Here is a 17,262-nt window from a genome sequence, read left to right as displayed (position 1 = left end):
AGTTACTACTGGGTCTCAAGAATAAAACATTTTTCTGTTCAAAGCAGCTTAGCTTTTGAATAAACAAACACACAGAATCAAACTTGATGCTGTTTAGGAAGTACTTACAAAATATGGGTATTAATTAAAACATAAACACTGTGTGTTTTCAGATGCTTCTAAATCAGTCCTGGACAGGTAGAGAAAGCAGTGCCATGACCCAGCTCCACAAGAGAACTTAAGGACAGTGATAACAAACACCAGCAGATCTAGGGTAAGTGCACAGGTCTGGGAGTACTGCTCCCACTAAAGAGGTAGGTACTGAAAATGGGACTCTCATTAAACATGACAGTTCAAGCCAACCAACACAAAATGCCAAAAAGATGTGTGAAATCCCACATCCTCCTCAGACCCAGACACACTCCTGCAATCCTGTCTTGGACTGCTTAAGCACCTGGATCCCATACCCCTGCCTCATGACACCCATTTTTACTCCGTAACAGCTTAGCTGTAAAAGGACTCAACTAGGAGGACAAGGCAGGCTATTAAGATCTCTTGAGCACGTGGGGATTGATACCACCCTCCCCAGAATCTCATCTCAAACACAAGTCTGGGGGGCAAAAAATGATTAAACAAACAGTTGACACTAGGTCCCCTGGTAGGATAGACATTAGCCTGGCCATTTTCTCCCCAGGAGACTCAGAAGTCACCTGTACCTGCTAAGTTATTAAAACTGCAACTTACCACTATACAAACTTACCAAAGATGTAGCAGTTATGTTTTTACATAGTATCAAGACTGGATACGCACCAGCTGCACAAGAATTAAACTTTTCTGCAAGGCAGGATGGATAATCACACATTCTCGCCATTCTCTCCCCCTACAAAGAAACCTTCCATTTCAACTTGCAGCTTCAGCAATTGATTTTTTTCCCCCCAATTGCCTAATTTTTTCAGATAATACATAACCATAACACATTGCCAAATGGCAACACCAGTGTCAGTCTGATCATGATTTCAGGAAACAATAACAATTTAGTTAAGTAGGAGGAAGGGGAGCCAAGTTAGACATCTTGTTCTGTTTATTTTTATGTTACTTCTGCATAATTGATAGCTATTCATAATTTGAGTTTATTTGACTCAAAATCTGTTCCTCTCTCTTAGTATCTGGTTAAAATTGCTGTATCCACAAGATTTTATGCAATGGAGGCCAAGCAGAATTTCTATTTGGGTCCAGAGTAAGAAAGTGCAATCTTGTGGTACAGCAAAAGCAGTAGATTTTCTAGAAAAATACTGTAAAGATTGTTGCAAAACCCTTACGTCCTTGGTATTCAAGGTACATACGAGTCTAAGGAGATTTTGTTGCTTTCTTGATCCTCTGATCTTGGACCTTAAAAAGGCAATCATAATCTTGTAACATCTTAGGGCTGGGCTAAAATAATCTGACACAATTGCCTCAGTATCAGAGGACCTGTACCAGAGGATAATTTCAGACCAACCATCCTGAGAACAGTTAAAGTGATATTAAAAACTAAACAAGAAACTTTTCAAAGAAAAGGAATAAACACAAAAGGCTCCCACAACAAGACACTCCACACAAGAAACCCCAACTAGCACATATAAATTCCCTCACAATCCAGGAGGGAACACAGGAAAGATGAGGAAAGCCCAACACTCCTCACCACTGTAAAGCCTGGCTCCAAGACACAAAACCCATCTTAGCAACTTGGGCCAAGCTTAGGAGCAGGACGAGAACACAACCACCACAGTGCAGCACCATGCCAAAGAGTGTCAGAACAACAATGCTACATCCAACACGTATTTTGCGACTCCACCAATGCCCCATCCCAATTACTGTGGCAGTGACAGCTAAGGGATGCCTATCATCCTTCTGCCTACCACAGCAGCTGTAGATGCACTCCTCCAGTAATGTGAATATCAGCTACACTTCTGAAGGGCTCATCTGATCCTGCTCACAATGAGGTCAGCAGCAAAACTCTCAAATGACACTGGAGCAGGATGAAACCAACCGTGATAATTTCAGTGTTTGTTTATATATTGAAGCAAAAGCAAACTACTACTTCTTCTAAGAGGGCAGATATCACTGTCTCCAAATCAGTGAGTAAAGGGGGGGGAAAAAAAGGACTGAAATCAATATCATGTGAATCCTGAACCAGATACCCAAATGAAAACAGCCTGTACAAAAATAAGGTATGTGAGACTACGAAGGAAAGGCTTTCTCTCACAAGGCTTTGCCCCAATGATATATATAACTTCTGTTACATTATCAGTGGCAGGTAAACTGGATAAGGCAGAAGGACCTACGCAATAGTTACAGAACAAGCATCTCTAGCTGTACAGTGCTTTCTATTACAAACGTGCTTTGAAGATGAATTTAATTATTGTACCTGAAGTTTCCTATGCTTTTCTCCGGTAGAGAAGCTCACAAGCTATTGAAGTAGCACACTTCCTCTTCTTAATTCCTTTGTGGCATTACCAGTTTTACTAGGAAATGGAAGTCTCTTATCTTCTGCCCACCTTTAAGTTTTAATACAACCTATGTATCCTATTGGAGTTTTCCATAGTCATTTGGCAGCAACAGCAAAGATCTTACCGAAGCCTTGGTTACATGAAAAGACGGATGTATGGGTGGAAAACAACACCTGGAGTAAGGTCTGTGACAACTGTACGCCCAACTTATTTCAAGTATTTTAGAGATTGAAAGGAGCAGAAATGTCATTTTTATGACCAAAGGTCTTTTCAAAGATGAAAAGCTTAGGTAAAGACTCTCTGCAGAGGGTCTCTGGACTTCCTTGATCTTCTCCAAGCTTTGCTCTACATTTGGATTACACCGATGAAGAATACTGAACTGTACATGGGTTTCAAAGGGGTAGACAATTAGTGGCTTGTATTTCAACACTGGTCATTACTACAGCTTAGCACTGTTCTATGACTTCAAAAATATAGGACCAAAGCTTTCACTTGGCCTGCAACAGTGGAGGGACTGTCAATACTTATCAGAACTGGGTTCCTGAAGAAGCCTGGGCTTTTCTACTGGCAGCCCGTGGAACAGCCCCAGTGCAGCTGCAATGACACCAAGCCCACTGGAAGAATGCCACCCGAGGGCAGTGTAAGCAGGGAACAAGCTAGCACGTAAGGAAGCATTCATGTCCCATCTCCCAGACCTACAGGACATGATGAATGAGTCAAAGATACTTCCCTGGGCATCAGAAGCAAAGGCTCACGGAGACAAATTATCTTGATGGCTGTTAGGGAACATGAGGAGATGTACTCACGCAGGTTGCAGGTCCAATGCTTGGGCCTCTGGTGGTGCAGCAAGTGAAGGCACTGGTCTGACTGGAGGACTTGGCCACAGAGGCCACGAGTGCCACCTCAGTGCTCCAGCTGGGTTCCAGCCCTGGCTGTGGCCCCGTGGGTTGCTGGCCGATGTCACACGCAGGAATTTGGCAGTGCGTGCACTTCGGCTCAGCGCTGCGGCCCCGGGAGACCCATCCTCCCCCGGACATCTGGTTGAAGTTAGTCTTAAGAATCTCAAACTATTTTTGGTCTCAAATTCAGGCTTTTTAAACTTATTGTTACAGATCTTAAACCAGCAGAAATGTTTACAGGCAGACCCATTTTAAGGGCTGTGTCTTGTTTAAACCAGCAGCTTAATTTGTTGATTTGTTTTTTTAAGTCACAGAACCAATTTCCCATAGGCAATCTGACACCCCACCAGCAGAGACAGCCACATGATCTGGGTGCCCCGGAGATGTGAAACACACCTAGATTAATAAATGACACAGGCCTGGGACCAGTCTCTGGCAGCAAGGCCACCTGGCACAGAAACCAGCAGCTGCATCCAAGCTGTGTACTGGGAACGGTCCCTGCTCCAAGCTGACTCCCAAACCCTGTCTGGGCACTGCTTGACGCTGTGCAAATTGGCTCATGGCAAGAACAGTGCCTGGTACCAACAACCAGACGGTACAGTCAGCCAGATCCCCGTGCTTGAAAACATACCTTCACGCTATTTAATTTATTAGAAATACAGTCATTATAGCAACCAGCCCCGGGGTTCAGCTGCCTGTTTCTCCCAGCTGGTTCATGCAGTCATTGAAAAGAGGAAACAATATTGATCCCACTGAAGTCTGCCCTACATACACCACCCTGTGCAATACTGGGCTTGTTTAGAAGAATTGTAAAGTTGGAACAAGGGGTTTGCTGTCTCTGCTCACAAGAGCTCTCCTTTCTTGTTACATTGTACACCGCAATAATATCTCAAGGTGGTCCATATTTTCCCACTTTCCCTCCTTCATTTTTATTAGCCTGAGGTCAGTGTAAAGGCATTGGCCAGCAACTGAATAAACAGCAATTTCTGGCTTAGAGTCATCATACTCAGCAATAAAGGGAAATCAAACTCAAAGCAAAAAGACGACCATTGCCAGGGTAATGCTTCCGAGCATCACAATGGCTGGCTTGCAAATTAGGAGCCTGCCTGCAAACACAGGCAGTATCATTTATTTCTGGAAAAATACCATTGAGTTTGGGGTGCCAATACACACACATGCACCGCTTTTTGAAACCACCGTTTGCACTTTTTAATCTACATGCAAAACACTTGAACACAGATCACTAGGCAACTACCCATGTCATTTGCTTTTTTGCACATCCAGAATTTTTGTCAAAACGGTTATTTACCTACTTCTCCCATATCACTTTGTATATAAAACACTTGCCTACATAGTTAGCAGGCCAGGTTTTGTGATTAAGAGCTGAATAACAATTACACTTGTTTCTAAAAGAATCTGGCTCTTTAAACCATGCAAAAGTGTCTGTTCATGTCAAAAAGTGCACACAAACACAAGCTTAGTTTTAGAGCAAAGGAAAGACCACAGGAGACACTGACCGAGGCAGACCAAGCCATTTGTTAGATTTACCCAAGCTTCCTGCTGGTGACCTCAACATTTGCAGTCCTTGGGCCATTCATTCAGATGTGTTAACACCTCATAAAAAGCAGGCAATGATGTTCATTCCTGATTCCTCAAGAGTTTTTAAGTCATCAGGTTTTTAGAAGGATGAATATAAGCTCTGACCAAAAGGATGCTGTGGATGAAACTAGCTGGGGATGGAGACTTCTTGGCTTGGCTTCCTGTTAATGAAAACTTATTAAGGAAACCCTCACCAAACTTATCTACCAAAGAACCTACTGGGGAGGAGGGAAACAAGGAGTAAAAGCATCCTAAATCACAGAGGAGCTTTCAGAATGCAGATAAAATTCATGCATTTTCAGGCACTACAGAACGTAAATTTTTTTTTTTTAAATTAGTACATTCATGGCTCCCTTTCCCTACTGCTTTCTCTGGTATCTAATACAGGTTAGCCACAGTATTTGAGGAAAAGTTAACTGCTGGAAACCTAAGGACCATGACCACCAGCATTTATAGCATTTCTTGTTTAACAAAAACCCCCTAGCTTTACTTTTAATCTTCCACTCCAAAACTAACACTTTGGAACTGAATTAGTGCTACAAGCTACTGTGGGATTTCCTACAGTCCCGCTGGTCGTGTGCTCCCCAACCATACTAGCGACCATAAAGAGCGTAAAAAGGGGAAGATGAGCTGCCAAACAGAGGTCCCAAATGTGCGGCCCGCAGAAACCTTGCCTGCAGCAGATCTGAGAGCATGTCTCTGCAACAGCCTGTCCCACTCAGCAAGGCCCCTCATCTGCCTGTGCTTCGCAGCTCAGACTGCCGTGGGGCTCCCAAGCACCGCAGCAAGCTCTCCAAAATGTTATGTGCTTTTGCTTTCTGGCTACAAATAAACCTGGCATCAACAGTAATCAGAACGTGAACCTGAAAGTTCAGTATGTGTTTATATGGGTCTGAGTTGATGTCCCTGCTGGAAGTTCGGCAGGATCATTTACCAGTTGATATTCTGAAAGCATGATGATGGATTCATCTATTCCCACTCATTTACCAGCAGTTGCAGAAGTTAGCAAGAATAGATTTGTTTATGAAGTCTGATTCATTTCCTGAAGGGAAGAGACTGCCGCCTTCTTTGGAAATGGATTAGTGCCTATACATTGTGTAACCAACCCCTGACAGATAACACACCGTGCCAAGTACAGGGGTCTACGACCCACTGCAGTTGATACTCTTAAGGTAGCTGCTTCCCCTGCTTTCTCCTGCCTGAAGAAATCCAGTGTACGTCCACTCTTAACCAGCAATGTCAGCTAATGCAGTCTCAAAAACTCCTATTACTCCTGACTTCAGATGCAACATAACCTAGGAAACATGAGGTAATATCAGACAGGCTTTTGCTCTTCAGACAGCACTAAAAGCCTCAGCTGCTAAAGGAGCACACAGAGTGGCCCAGGCAAGGCTCTGGTAGACCCGACACACACTTCTGGAGCTTAATTATAGTTATTCTGACTGAACAGGACATAAAATAGGGCTCAGTGGAACAGAATAAAATGCATCATTTCACTGCAGCAAAAAGCATCAACTTCTTAATTCCAGTCATTAAGTAACTTTAGTCCAGACCTAGGGTACAATAAAACCAAAGGTGTCGATTTTGACTTGACAGATACATTATCTTCTCACCCTCCTCCCTCAGCACAACTAAAGTTGAGCCAGCTTTAATCCTCTCTTCCCCATGTTAGCAGGGCAGTGTGGTAGTACTTCGATCTCTAGTTTTATCAGTACCTGCTTCTGCCTGTGCTAAAGTAAACCATTACCATGGCACATTAAAAGCAGAGAGATCATTCACCTCTAGAAGCCAAATGCAGGGCTCTTCAGCAAAGGCCCTTTCACCCCCCCTCAAGCTCCTGGCCAGCAGAAAGCAGGCTACACCGAGGTTGCTGCCTGACCAAGGACGCCTGTGCCACATGAGTTTGAAGCAATGGGACCAATAGGAGAAGAGCAGGCACAAGGGCTGTACGCCTGATGCTGAAGAACAGCACAGGCATGAGCCTTCCTGCTAGACTTTCAGTAACTGCAGAAGCACAATCAGCCTTTGAGAACAGCTTATTGCTGGTGGAGCTGCTGAAACGGCCAGTGAAGCAAAGGCACGATTTGTAAGTCTAACCAAGACACCAGGTAGAGGATCTCCCCTGCCACCAGAACGCTGCAGCTGTCTTTAGTCAAAGCTGCATACAGTAGAAGCTAGGCTGGACCACAGGCTATGTATGTCCTTACCGTCAAAGCAGGAAGCATCTCCTCAGAAATTCTACTTTCATTCTATCCCATGCACATGGTGCTGCAAAACATGAGGCCTTCGCAATGTCAGGTTGAACCACTCACTGGATGACCCCGTAGGCCACATTTGCTCTAGCAAAACACAGAGCTGAGATGGGGGACAGAATTTCTCTGTATAAAACGGGAAAACAGGGATGGAGTAGGGGAATGAGAAGATACAGCTTAATAACCCTAAGGACCAAGATGAAAACATGTTAAGTAAGGATAATTCAGCACATAAACAAAACAAGTGCAAAATAATTACAAACAAAACGTAAGCCGTCATTTCCAGTTTCACGGCACAGATTCCTAAAGTTTCCAGCATACATAAAGGGGGCAAAATACTTAATGACGACCTGCCTTTTAAAAGGGATTACATTGTTTTCTGAGATAAGGGAAAATTCTATTAAATGAAAAGGCAATCCCTTCTGGATCTTTGTGTAATAAACTGGCCTAGAAACATGCATATAGGCAAATACCTTACAGAATATTGAGTTCAACACTTAACCTTGCAGTGTCAGCTGACATCTGCAAGGGAAGAAACCTCAGTGTAGATGTTCTCGAAGAAGCATCCAAATCAGAGGAGACATCTATAAGATAAGCTTTGCTGTACTGCTTCAGAAAGGCTAAACAGCTACAAGAAGGAAAGCATCAGAACAGAATAATTTTCAGTGCTCTCCTGCTTCATCTTATCTTGCACCACAATAAGCCTACTGGATTTCCTCTTTCAGTCACTGCCTATATGTTTTTTATTCCAAGCCACAGATAAGCTAAATAGTGTGGAAGTCAGAGACTGTTGGTACCTATACATCTAAATCTTGAAACTATTGTACCAGGAGAATACATACCACTGCTCTGAACCAACACCAAACACCTCTCTCATCTCCCATCCTCTAGCATGCATTAGCTTGCTTAAATGTAATTATGTTTTCACTATACCTTATTACCTTTTAAGCTAAAGTAAAAGCTTTAGCACCAACTCATGATTAAACCTTACTAGAGCTTAAAAAAAAAAAAAAGCTGTTTACTCTAAGACCCTAAAGTACTCCACAAGGCAGATGCACCACCTGCTTAAGAACACAATTAAGCCTTTATTTGCTATTATAAGTGAATCTGAAGCCAAAGGTAAATTTATCAAATTTGCACTCACTGCTGGAGGTGCAAAACCTCATTATCCATCACATTCTAAACACAGGCAAGGATCTTCTTTCCATATCCCTTCAAGACAGGGCACTGTATTTGCTCTGTCACCTGAATCCAAATAATTCAAACCCAGATAATTCTACCTGGTGGCAGAACAGGCCAATTCACATTAGGACAGCCTTTTCTCAGATATCTCTCTGTGGGACTCAACTCCTAAGGAAACCACGATTACAGACTTGTAAAGGTCACAAGCATTGCCTTCTGGGGCTGATCGATCACTACCGTTATTTCAAAAAACCTGCTAAGAACATCAATCTTTTACCTCACAGTAAGAGGGAATGGTACAGGATTCGGAGAATAAAAGATAACATTAGATCAAACTTCTCAGTAAACTTGGCAGCAGAACAGCAGTGCTCTTCTACCCAGAACTGTGCTTTGGCATCGTCTTTGGTTCAGTGCTCAAAACCTTAAGAGTTCCCTGAAAAAACTTAAATTAAGTGGTGAATACACATGGTATGACAAGCAAAGCCCATATGTTCAAAGTCTGGCCAAGGTTAGTTACACAACACTATTTCCTGCAGCCTGACTAAGAGAAAAATTAAAACACCACTTTTTTTAACCCAGCCTCCACAACCGTTCTCCCTCTTATGAGGATGAAGGCTGTATTTTGACCATCTAAAATTTCAGCACAGTTTAATTTGCAAAATTTATTACCTGCTTTCTGATAGCCAAATATCCATTTTGACTGTTATTTATGCACAGTTTCAAGCCATCAGGCACACAGACTGTGACATATGAAGAACCCTGAGAGATGCATATGGTTTCGTGATTCTGTAAAGCTCCCTCCCTGGAGGGCTGCCTGGTGAACTTGCCCTCTCCTGCTTCTCCTTCCACAAAATTGCCCTTTTGCTTCTCCAGGCTTGCTCTAGCCACTCACCCAACCTGCTTGCTGGGGTACTTGCCACTTCTGTGCGGACATTTGGTTTATAGTTTTCCCCATTTACTGCATTTCATACTTCACCTCACAAAAGCATAAAGAGGGAAGTTTTATTTTCTCTTTTCTAAAACGACCCATGCAGGACAAAGGCTCTGCCGAACAGGATGCGTCCCGCTGCGCGTGGCTATTCTCAGCACCCCACGGCTCCTGTCCCCTCCCACAGTGCCCCATCCCAGCCTGTGACATCCCGCAGCATCGCGGCTGCACCCATCATTCCCTCGCACCATATGCAGAAGGGAAACAGCTGGGGGTTTTCTTGCTCCTGTCTTTGCAACAGACTACGCTAGGGACTACTGCAATTCTCATCAAATCCCTGGGCAAATACGCACAGATACTGACAGAGTTTTATATAGAACCATTGGTGTTTGACAGGTGTGTGACGGAAGCACCACGGGCAAGGCAATTAAACACAGCTTCTGGGGTGCTTTTATGCGAATGGCCTTCCAACGTCCGAGAGGTTACAGGGCACAGAATGGAGTGATGCACAGAAGACACTTGTGCAAAAGCCAGTTGCTCTCCTTAGGGCATTGCGCATCATTTACGAAGCTTTTAGAGCTCCCAAGCACAGGAGCATGCATGTGGCTGCATTACGCCCTCCCATTCTCTCCTTCCCATTCGTCCTCCGATCTGCCAAGTATATTCTAACTTCTCTTAAGACTGTTACAAACAACATTTTACAAAACTTGTGCCACTTTCAAGCAGTTCTCTTGCATGTGTTATCACATAGCTCAAAGATGTTGCTGGGAAACCTGGGCACAGATCAGTGTCAGCAGATACCACGCAGGAACCATGCAGCTGGAGAGAGGGAAAGAAAAAAGACTCTACCTCAGTAACCAAAATCCTATAAGGTAGGTCAAACAAGCTACTGACATACTTCTGTTGTGCTACAACTTCACAAGCTATTTGAGACCTTCAGTCCACTAAGTGACCCTCAATGAAAGGCCAGCCTTACTGAACTAGCCTGGAAGCTTCAAAACTGTTGCAATTCCTTTATTTTAAGGTATTGCAGCCGTTTAATGCTGCAGCATCACTGCCTCCTCTAGCTATCTTTAGCTTTAGGAGAAAACCCAACCAGTTTCCTGCAACAGCACATTTTTAGTTATATGCCAGGTCTGTACTGCACATACTCCATAGCCAGCATTTGTTTTTCTTCCAGGGGCTGCAGGGCACACACAGAGGTGGCATTGTACAGTCTCCTCTCGGCAAGGAGCATTGTTCAGCTGCAGGACTGGAGAGACTGCACAGGAAGGTCACCAAGCCTGACAGATACAAGACATGCTGATGAGAGATCCAGTCGCTGCGTAAGCAGATGCTAGTGAAATTGAGATGGAGTCGGGGAAGACAAGAAGAAAAAGGAGAACTGGTTAATATGGGAGGTAGATGCACCATCCTGAAACTTGCTGCAACTCAAGAGCATTGTTCAGCAACTGGCAGAAAAAGAGGCTACCACAAGGCAAATGGAAGGTCTACTAAATAGCTCTTCTTATTCCAAATAAAGCTTGTAAAACAAGATACAGGCATCTACACCTTTTATATCAAGAATAATCTCTAAAACAGAGAGGTGAGTAAAAACCACTGCATCTCTGACTCTAAATGCTCAAGCACGTAATGTTCCACTCTATTTTGATGTCTAATTGCGCTGCTGAAACTGGGTCTGTACAAGTTGTGGTCCAAGCCACATCATACCACATTTTTGCAGCTGCCACCTTGCAGTTAAGACATGAACTTAATACAACTGCAGGAGTTGCACCGATTTGTGCACTGACCTACATGAGCTAGCAGTTGCAGGATAGCTCAAATTAGAAAGACAAGACTAAATGCTTGTGCTTTAAATCTTTAACTGACACTAAGTACTTGGGGAAGAGCATCATAAGGCAAGGGACATACAAGCTCTGACAAACTTCAGCAAGTTCGTCTGCTGGTGGCACAAAGTGCCACAGAGGGTTAAAAAACCATACATTGCAAGGTCTCCGGAAGTCACTAAGTAGAGTTTATCATCCCCAGCAAGTACTCAGCAAAACATTTTATGTGCTAATCCCAGGATTTTGGCATCTCAACATGATACATGTTAGTCAAATCAGGAACAGTTACTTTTCAACATCTGCAACAATTTCTGACTCCAAGAGCTTTTGGACCTCCTGTCTTCTCTTAAGCCTCTTGCCAGCATCCACTTCTTTCACTCAAACAGCCAGCACGAACCTCCACCCTGAGCTTTATTCCAAACATAGTCATCAAGTTGCAACACATCCAATTAGTTTTAAAAAATTCAGAGCAAACAAGTTGCATCTACAGCAACAGGTCTCTTAAAAACCTTTGCACTGTGAATGTAGAGTTCCTTCATTTCCTCTCAACAATTTTATCAGTGACTGATGTTTTTATCAAAATTTAAAGAACCTCCAGGCAGTGACAAGTCTTTTTACACCTGTGAAGAGCAACCACACCTTCCGCACTGCTTGAACTACTGCTCATGCTGCAATAACCTGGGTGTGAAACCTACAGGCTTCGGCAGATAAACATACACAGACAGCATCAAAAGCAGTTCTCACACCACCTGCACTTCTGCTGCAAACCAACAGACACACACAAAGCAGAGTGGTCATCAGTGACATCACCCTGTGCTTAGATAAGAATTACAGACCTGTATTGCAACCACACTGCTGGGCAAAGCAATTGCTTTCTACCACTCCACTGCAGGAGAAAGGAAACCCAGAGAGTTTACTGAGGGTCTGCAGTTTCCTCATGTCCTGCCTGGATGCAGCACCAACGGAAGAGTCCGACCTTTCCATCAGAGGTATTTCACAGGTGTGAATTATAACACTATACGCTTTATGCCCTGGATCTGGACAAGAAAACCACAAGGAGCAAAAGATTGGTTTTGATATATTTAAGGGTGGAAAGATCAGGCTCCTCCATGCTAGAAGGCATGTCAGCAGAACACCAGAGACAACCCCCACACTTCTTGTTATATGCACATTCCCATTCCTAGTTCACCATTAGTTTAGCAAAGTTGAGATTTCATCTACACAAGACGGCCATTCATTTTTGTAGCCCCTAAAAAACTTGCTAGTTAGCATACCCAGAAGACAAGCCCTGAACAACAGCTTAAGTGCACATCTGCATTTAAAAACCTCTTAAGTACAGATCTTCATTTAAAAACCTCAAACTGTAAACCAAACCTAGTAATACAAGCTCTGTACAGTTTTCTGTACATGAGATGAAGACAATAATATGAACATATGTGACAAACAGTCTGGGCTCACTGTTTATACAGTGATCCATACAAAGAAGCTGACACATCTCAGTTCAAAAGGAACTTAAGATGATACAAGGTAGTAGAGAAGACAAAGGTCTCTGTTCCCTTGTTTAAAAAAAAAAGCAGCATATGGCATAAATATTTTTCTCCTAGGTTTTGTCACCTTCTAGGAGACTAGAATGCTTGTTTTTTAAAAAGAATGGATTTTGACAATTTTCAGTTGACTATGAAAGCTTTTACCTCCTGTGAATACTTTAAAGAGAACAGTTCTTGACTGCAACATGTACATTTCCAAGGCCTGTAGCATGGAAGTGAACACAGAACTCACCCAAAAGAGGGCACAGACCAGAGTTCATAATTATCAGGAAAGTTGCCTGCAGAAGCACATGTCTAAGATTTCCTCACCTACGGTACAGCTAGTGGAAAAAAAGACGGCTAGCGGCAAAGTGCAGGTTTACCATGATGACACCTAGCCCCCTCCTGCCAGTCTTGCACCATGACACACGATCAGCACATCAGACACCCAGCTGAATTAGCACTCACATCACTGGCAGGCTCTTGAGAAACACAAAAGCATGCCAACACCAAGCAGAACTGCTTTGCTTGTGCTGAAAGCCGGGTGAGTCAGTGCACTTCTCCCACTGTATCCCCATGCTCAGGTAAGATTAATGACACTAAATCTTCTCTGAAGCATGGAGTTAGATATGTCTGAACTTGACATGCCAGTGACCTACTTTTCAGACATGCCCAACACCCACATCTCCCTCTGAAGGCAACAAAAGACAAGGATGCTCAGCAATTTTGAAATGGTAGCACATGCCTTTAACACACAGGAAGCTAATGACAACTTAGGGCCAGCTGTGCACATTAGGAAAATCCCACTTTAGCTTCATGCATAGCACCTAGGGCATTCAATGCTATGGATCACTCAAGACTCTACATGCTTGGATATATGTGTCTATTAACTCCACCAGTTTGCTGGCAGGTGAAAGAGCATGGATGAAAGCTAATAATTTCTTTCTTATAGCCCTGCTGCATCAGATTTATACATTCTTGAATAACAAATGCTGCCACTCCTTTAACTCTCACCTGCCTAGACAGGTGCATCCCTTTTCCTTAGAAGAAAAACACAAAATAAAATTACACCTTATCCCTTCCAATGCACACCAGCTGTACTGTAAAGAGATACAGGCTCAGTCTATTTTGTCCTAATAAGGAATCAGACAAAAGAACTAAGATTAGGACACAATGCACATTGTTCGACTGATTAGGATTCAGAAAAGAAAATACATAGAGCATACAGGTGATGCACACTGAAAAGAAACTTCAACCTTGCATGTTACGTAAAGTTTAGATCATCTAGTTAAATATGTAAACACCCTCCCCTGATTCCTTCTTTCCCCCTCTATGCCATTCTTTATGAGGAATAACCACACTCTCTATTATTACTTAGTTTTCATTTTATTGCTTAAAATATGTGCATGTATGTGCTACAAATACAACTATTCAGGGCTATATAATGCATGACTATGTCTGCAAGCTATAGCTGAAACCACTTCCGTGTCTTTTAAAGCCAGATAAAACCACTGGTGCCATACAAAATAGAGACTGAGCTCCCGCTTTGAAGGGTTTACAGGTACAGAGCCACATCATGCACTAAAGAAAACCTTCGAAGCAGTACTCGGTTGTTGCATATGTTAAGACTACTAGCAACTTCAACAGTTACATGTTCAGCCATTAGCCAGCAAACTGAGGGAGAACTCCCTCCTCTTTGTCTCCAGACAACAGTCCTCCTCCAGCCTGAAGCAAGTGCTGGAGATGGCAAGTCGTTCCAGCTGAAGCTCTCTGCAAAAGTTTCAGAACATTTCTCTCATAGGAGCAGTCCACATCACAGGCTGGTAAACGAGGCCAAAACTCACTCATTTGACTAATAAGAGACAGATAACGTCTCCATAATCGTCCTTTAAGGTTTCCAGGAATCTCTAAAAGCCCTCCACATTCCAAGGCCGTTAAACAACCAAGTCAACACTAGCACTGGAAGCCAGGTCCAAACAGGAAAAGGTACCATAAGGATCTGCACAAGCCTAGTCATCAGCCACAAGTACCGAGAGTCTGATAAACTATGCTTCCACCCCAAGTACCCTGAAACCTCCAAGTTTGACTCCCAACCTGCTATTCCTTCCAAGTTTAGACTCTGAACCTTTTAATTACAATAAAGATGCTAATGGAGATGGAAAATGAAAGAAAAAGCCATCATTCAACATCTTCATGCCTAAAGAAATAAAAGGCACGATCATAGCTTATAGCATCTCAAAGAGACCGCAAACCAGCCCCACAAGCAGGCAAATTACCTGGTTAGTGCCTTCAAACAGAAAATAACCTGGGAACCTCCAGACTTACTACAGTATTTTAACGTCCATAGAGCTATCCTGTGTCACCGGCAAAGCTTTAGACATCATCAGCACACCTGACAGCAGTTTTCTTTACTCAGTTTCATCGGTACGCAGGATGTAACTGACCTACAGCAGGGGGTTGCTCGCGAACCAGCAGTTTCTTAGTGGGAAACCCCTGGTTTCTGCCTCACCCCTTGTTTCTTGAACCTGACATCTCTTTTGTTGGTGAAACGAAGATCTCTCACCAACCCCTTTCTCTACAGAGAAATGCCAACTTGGAGCATCAACCCATTCTCAACAATTCATACCTGCTAAAACAGCAGAAGCTACTTATTTTTTCTAAGGTGGGGGGAGAGGCAGAGATTGTGAGACAGACATATACAAGAGCAAATTAATTTCAGGAATACTTTCTTATAGGTGAAAAGAATTGACTGAGTAAGCCTAACAAGCAACAGTGAGCTGAAACACACTCAAGCTCTGTTCAGCTTCACAACAAATAAGTAAAAAATGTAAAGAAAATAAAATCGTGGCAATGTAGCAATGTAAAACTCTGCTTAAGGTCCCTTTTACAGCGTACTTGTTTTAAGTAGCTCAGTTCCTCTTGCTACGAGGCAGGAGAGTTCACCTGGAGAGCACAGCTTAGATGAACTTAAATGATCTTAAATTTGCACATATTTGACAACTAGCTGAAAACTAACTCACAGTGAGGACAAAGACAAGATGAAAGAAATACTGACAGTTTTCCAGAAAGCTAGCAGAGGCATAAAAGCAGACACTCAACAGGGTAACAGGCATCCAAGAGAAACAGTCCACGAAAAAAACCCTTCAGAATCAAAACATATTCACACACCAGTCAACATTTGTCTTTCAAGCTAGGGACACAGGTTACACACCGTGCACCCAAGTTGCAAAAAAAACCAAACCCCTCTCCTTAAAATAATTATATATGGACTCCGCAAGAAAAATGAGCTCTTACTTTAAAGGCAGGCACCTTCGGGATGGAGTTTTGAAGCTCCAGCTGCAGGGCTGAATTAAGTTTGGGCTCTTTCAGAAGAGACAAAGCTGCCTCCGGGCAGCCCCAGACCCCGCACAGCCCAGCTAAACAGCCCGAAAACGTTCTCCTCTTTGGCACCTTTACAACACGGGCTTTAACTCCAAGATCTTACCAGTGACACAGGGTATTTTTAAACAATTACCAAGAAACGTTTGGAGGGGAGAAACGGGAACCAAAACTCGTGTTTTAGCCAATGCCACCGCAATCTTTAGGCAAGGTCAAGAATCTCCACAGCCCCCCCCCCCCCCCCCGGCAAGCCTTGTGATGAAGGCGATCTCAAACCCCATTTTTTACCCACGGGGAAGAAAAGTCCCTCAAGTGCCGCAAGTTTCAGCGGCCCCTCAGCCCCACTCCCTGCCCCGACCCGCACGGCGGTGGAGGAGGAGAAGGAGATGGACGGCAGGCTGGAGACCCTGACCCCAAGCTCCTTCCCCTCCAGGGCCAGACGCGGCTGCCTAAAGCGACGGCCCCATGCCGGACCGGCGCGACCCCTGACACTCGCCTGGACGCCGGTGGCGGAGCCTACAGTCACCCCAGCGATGGCGGTGGTCCGTCGCCTCCACCGTCGCTCGTCGGCGGTGGTGGCGACCGCCACCACCGCCGACGAGCGACGGTGGAGGCGACGGACCACCGCCACGGCCCCGCAGGACCTGCGGCCGCCCGCTCCCCGGTACCTGTCCTCGGAGACGCTGATGACCCCATCCTCCTTGGGCACTATCGCTGCCATGTTCACCACCTCCTGCGAACCCTCCACTTTGTTAAGCAGGAGGGGCTTGCGAGTCAGCGCTTTGGGCTGAGGCTCCGCCGCCATGGGCGCCGCGGGAACGGCGGGTACCGGAGGAGGCTACGACCGGGGGAGCCGGCCCGCACTAGCCGAGGCGGAGGAGGGACTCGCCGGAGCCGGGCTCCGCCACGGGCTCCCTGGGAAGGAGGAACCAAAGCGGCGGCGGCGGCACCGCCCCCGAGCGGGGCCGGGCCCGGGCGCGGCGGCCTGAGGGGAGCAAAATGGCGGCCGCCCAGCCGCCATCTCGTAGCGCTGGGCTGCGGCGCCGCGCTTTCGCGAAAGAAAACCTCTAGTCAGGCGGTGGTTTAAACGCACGTCTCGTTAATGGCTGCCCTCCCAGGGGCGCGGGTTGTCGGGGCCGAGGGCGGGTGCGCCTCGGGGGGGGGGCAGCCAGGTAAACGCGTCCCGCTTCTGAGAAGGCGGCTT

The 17,262-nt window shown here is 44.8% G+C and overlaps 1 protein-coding gene across 8 annotated transcripts in view; it reads right to left on the bottom strand.

Moving 5' to 3' along the window:
* Window positions 1–16,990, bottom strand: part of WDFY2 (WD repeat and FYVE domain containing 2) — a 73,565-nt gene extending 56,575 nt beyond the window's left edge. For all 8 annotated transcript variants that reach the window (XR_008235057.1, XR_008235062.1, XR_008235063.1 and 5 more), the window contains exon 1: window positions 16,727–16,990. Coding sequence is in view for 1 of the 8 variants with exons in the window: in XM_052786181.1 (XP_052642141.1) it covers window positions 16,727–16,863 (137 nt within the window). In the remaining 7 variants the exon portion in view is untranslated. The remainder of the gene's footprint in view (window positions 1–16,726) is intronic.
* Window positions 16,991–17,262: the final 272 nt, after the last annotated feature.

Source organism: Harpia harpyja, chromosome 4, assembly GCF_026419915.1.
Source record: "Harpia harpyja isolate bHarHar1 chromosome 4, bHarHar1 primary haplotype, whole genome shotgun sequence".
Classification (NCBI taxonomy): domain Eukaryota; kingdom Metazoa; phylum Chordata; class Aves; order Accipitriformes; family Accipitridae; genus Harpia; species Harpia harpyja.
The sequence above is the reverse complement of the archived record's forward strand: the minus strand, read 5'-3'. Positions and strand labels throughout refer to the sequence as shown.